Source organism: Primulina huaijiensis, unplaced genomic scaffold (assembly GCF_012295235.1).
Source record: "Primulina huaijiensis isolate GDHJ02 unplaced genomic scaffold, ASM1229523v2 scaffold31821, whole genome shotgun sequence".
NCBI lineage: Eukaryota > Viridiplantae > Streptophyta > Magnoliopsida > Lamiales > Gesneriaceae > Primulina > Primulina huaijiensis.
In genome coordinates this window covers 19,999-24,527 of record NW_027357479.1, presented here as the reverse complement: position 1 = coordinate 24,527, position 4,529 = coordinate 19,999, and the positions used below count along the sequence as shown (strand labels likewise).

Genomic DNA, 4,529 nt, shown 5'->3' with positions numbered 1-4,529 from the left:
TATTTATTTTATGAGAAAATGTTTGCAACTTTTGTAATTTTAAACGTAAGGGCCTAAAAACTTATTTTTCACCAAAAACATTTTGGCCCATTTAAAATTCACAAATATGTTAGCCATCCAATGGCCCAACAATTCAAGGCCCATGAAATTTTGATATTTCAAAACACTTTTTGAAAACCCTAGTCGTCATCGCCGTCGCCGGATTCCGGCCAACCCAAATTTTTTTTTTTAATTTTTCAATGGGGGGATTCGGGCAGCCCCTTGGGCTGCCCTAGCTGCACGAAATGGGCAGCCGAGCTACCCGAAATGGGCAGCAACTTGCTGCCCGAAATTACCCCAAAAATGGCCTTGATTTTTGTTGCAAAAACTCACCTCATGCGGTTAGAAATCGATCTCAACATAATATCATGTATATGCTACACAAAAACTAGTACCCTTAGCTCATAATACCACTTGAAAGGGATCGATTTTAGGTATTCGAAATCGCAACGGAAGCTCAAGAATTTTTCTAAACATGAAAACCGAAAATTTTATGAAAAACTTGAAAAATTCGAACAACATGTATTAGTGTGCAACATATACAAAACACAAACTATGACACTCATAGGGTGTTTAGAAGTTTTACCTATCAATCACAATGGATTGATGATGGCTCCAACTAAGTTGATGAACTTAGCTCTTCAAAGGTAGACAAATCTACAAACTTTCCTTTGAGCACTCCTTGCTCAAATATTAAGCCCACCACCAACTAGGTAGATCTCCTCTAATTTTGCAGTAGAAAAATTAGAGGATTTTTCTTTTGAGAAGACTTTTCTTTCCTCAACAATTGAAGAAGAAAAATTGGAGAGAAAAACTTTCAAATTTCGGCCAAGGTGTAGAGAATAAGGGAAGGGAATGAGTTGTCTTGGTGTTTGAAAAAGTTAAAGTGAGCTTGAGAGACACATGCCTTGTTAATTGAAAAAGGTTGTCTCCTAACTCTTCACCTCCCCATGCATATTATATTACTTGGGCATGTAACATTTACAAAGCCCATGGACTTTTATTTTAAATATCTCAAACACATTTGAGACTATTTACACTTTACTTGATTTTACTCAAANGAGGGTGGCTTCCAAAGGGTCCCTAAGAGCATCCTGCACATAGTTAGACACGAGAACATCAACAGTATCAATTCTATAACAATTATCAGAGTGCAGTGTGTGCTTAAGTGCATTAAAAACATCAAAAGTGATCTCTTCCTCGCCCACTCTCAATCTCAACTTCCCTTCTTGAACATCAATCAGGGCCTTGCCAGTCGCACGGAAAGATCTCCCCAAAATTAAAGGCATCTCCCCATCCTCCTCCATGTCGAGCACCACGAAATCAGCAGGGAAAATAAATTTATCCACTTTTACTAGCACATCCTCAATAACTCCCCATGGATACTTGACAGATCTGTCTGCCAGCTGCAAAGACATCCTGGTTGGCTTAGGCTCTCCTAATCCGAGTTTCCTGAATACAGATAAAGGCATAAGATTAATACTTTCACCAAGATCACACAAAGCTTTGTGAAAAACAACATCCCCAATCATGCAAGGAATAGAAAAACTCCCTGGGTCTTTTAGTTTCGGTGGTATCTTGTTTTGTACCAACGCAGAGCAGTTTTCAGTCAAGTTTATCATCATATGATCTTCCAGCTTCCTCTTGTTAGCTAAGATGTCTTTCAGAAATTTAGCGTAGCTTGGCATTTGCAACAGAGCATCAGCAAATGGAATATTGATGTGCAACTTTTTGAATACCTCTAAGAACTTACCGAATTGCGCATCTAATTTCGCCTTTTTTAATGCTGCAGGGAAAGGTGGGGGAATTTCAATTGTTGATTGTGCAGTGGGTGTGGGTGTAGGTTTAGAAGACTTACCTGTGGATATGTCAGTCGCTCCCTTTCTTTGATCTTCTTTTTTTTTTCTCTTCTTGTTCAAGCACTTTTCCGCTCCTCAGCTCTATGGCTTTCACTTGCTCTTTCGGGTTAGTTTCCGTGTTGCTTCGCAAGGTGCCTGGTTCTCTGCTCGTGATCATTTTAGCCAACTGACCTATCTGATTCTCCAAGCCCTTTATTGTTGCATCTTGATTTTGCAGTCTAATCTCGGTGGCAGCCATGAACTTAGACATCATCTGCTCCAAACTAGATTTCTCATCTCGAGGCTCATGTCGATACATCGGTTGCTTTTTATAATGCTGTCCTCCTTGTGGTTGAGTCTGACTGCCTTGACCGCCCCATGAGAAGTTGGGGTGTTGTCTCCATCCAGGATTGTATGTATTTGAATAAGGGATCATTCCTTGGACGGTTTTGAATCCCCACTTGATTTACCGGTGCCTCCTCATTCACATAGAACGGACCACTGTCTTGACAGTCCTTAACATAGTGTTCTTCTCCGCATTTTTCACAAAATATCTCTTGCAGGCGCATCGCTGTTCCGTTTACGTTCATGCTGTTTATTTTCCTGTTGAGTGCTTCTAATTGTGCAGTGACAACTGAAAATTCAGTTACCTGGTGTACTCCTGCATTCCTTCGCTGAGCGTTCCTTTCAGATTGAGGGTGATAGCTGCTAGCAGCCATTTCCTCTAGTAACTCATACCCCTCTTCGGCCGTTTTCCTCAACAGATTTCCGCGGGCTGCAGCATCTATCATGGTTCGGTTAAATGAAATTAAACCATAGTAAAAAGTTTGGACAACTAACCCAAGAGGCAACTCATGATGTGGACATCTTCGCAATAAGTCTTTGTAGCGCTCCCAAGCCTCGTAGAGTGCCTCCTGCTCAAATTGAGAGAAGGTGGTTTTGAGCTTCATGGTTTTTGATGGAGGAAAGTATTTCAAGAGGAATGCCTTAGCCATGTCTTCCCAAGTTGTGATTGACCCTACAGGCAAACAATTCAACCAAGACTTAGCTTTATCACGCAAAGATAACGGAAATAAACGTAGCCTAACAGCATCATCTGAAACTCCATTAAATTTAAAAGTATCTCAAATTTCTAAGAAGTCGGCTATGTGAGTGTTCGGATCATCCAGCGCATTCCCCCCGAATTGGACGGTGTTGTGAATCATTTGAATTATGGCTGGATTGATCTCAAACTGGTTTGCCCTGACATTTGGTCACACTATGCTTGGATGTGCTCCATCAACCGACGGTTGCGCATACTCCAGCATGGGTATGCGCCTTGGCTCTTCGACCCTTAGATCTTCGTGATGCTCTTCCTCACGTTCGTTTCTGTTCATTATGTCTCTAAGCCTCTGTTGTTGTCGTCTTCTGCATAAGGTTCTTTCAATCTCGGGATCGAATATCTCTAGTTCAGACTCTAGAGACCTTGGCATGCACAAGAGAGATACCTGCGAAGAAATCGAAGGTGTCAACCAAAATAAAATATAGAATGCTAAAGTAAATAATTGAGAATAAAATTGTAGATTAACAGTCCCCGGCAACGGCGCCAAAAACTTGATCGAGCAAAACTTGCACTGTGGAATCCTTAATAAAATTATAGTTTTGTATGCTCAATTTTAATCGCAAGTGCACGATGTCAAGTAATAGTATAATGTACGTGAGTACGAGTATCGTTCCACTGAAGACTGTATTTGACAATTATTATTTCAGTTATTAAATCTTTAGCAACGAAAATTGATTGATTGCTTATTAATACTATGCTTAAATAAATATGCAAATAAACTAATTCAAGAATTGAATAATAAGAATTTATATCTAGAGTTGTTGATTAAAATTCAATGAAAAATGGATTTGTTGGGAATATCGGTTCACCTACCCCTCGTTAATTAATTAATTCGTTCGCTAGTGATTCATCCTTCCGACAGGATTTCCTATTTCATTGAACACACTCTCTCGAGCTATGCCAAACTGATTCTACTCAGTGAAGTAATTAAATGTCTTTAATTATTTATCAAAAGTGAATCGCATGTTGATCTATGAAATCTCCTAGTTTTTGACCTTTAGGACTATGACTATCGGCACGCATCCAATTTCATATATCTATGCAAATTGTAGATCCACGGATTATACTACTCGTTCATATCACAAGCTATTCTCTCAAACTCACTTGCAATATAAAAACCGTTGTTAAATTTAGCTACGCTCTAACAACACGAAGAAAAACAATAGTATAATCAAGAATAACGCACTAATCGAAATATAAATTAATTAAATCGAAATTTGGGGTAGGATCCCCTTAAATAGCAACAAATATTTAAAGTTAGCTACTTGATTTCATATTAGAAATACACAAAACAAAGTTTGAATGATAGAAACTAGATTAGAAATACTAGGCGTGACGAAAATTCGAGGAACGATGCCCGGAAATCTTCAATTCTTCACTCCAGGCGCTTTTTCTCCTTCCTCAAGCTTTTTTCAATGCTGAATAAAGTCTGCCTCCCCCAAAAAACGTCCAAATATCCTCTTCCTATCACCCACATCCCTAGATTAAGGTAAGGAATCGGCAAGGACATTTTCCAAAAATAGGTGGCGCTCGGGCGGTAGAGAATTACC

General features: G+C 39.4%; 1 protein-coding gene and 1 pseudogene across 1 annotated transcript; one reads left to right on the top strand and one right to left on the bottom strand.

Annotated features, from left to right (window-relative positions):
* Positions 1-1,094: 1,094 nt before the first annotated feature.
* Positions 1,095-1,727, bottom strand: LOC140967954 (uncharacterized). The gene has a single exon (XM_073428756.1). The coding sequence runs from the start codon at positions 1,725-1,727 to the stop codon at positions 1,095-1,097; it is 633 nt and encodes a 210-aa protein (XP_073284857.1).
* A 999-nt stretch (positions 1,728-2,726) lies between these two features.
* On the top strand, positions 2,727-2,824 carry LOC140967955 (small nucleolar RNA R71; annotated as a pseudogene).
* Positions 2,825-4,529: the final 1,705 nt, after the last annotated feature.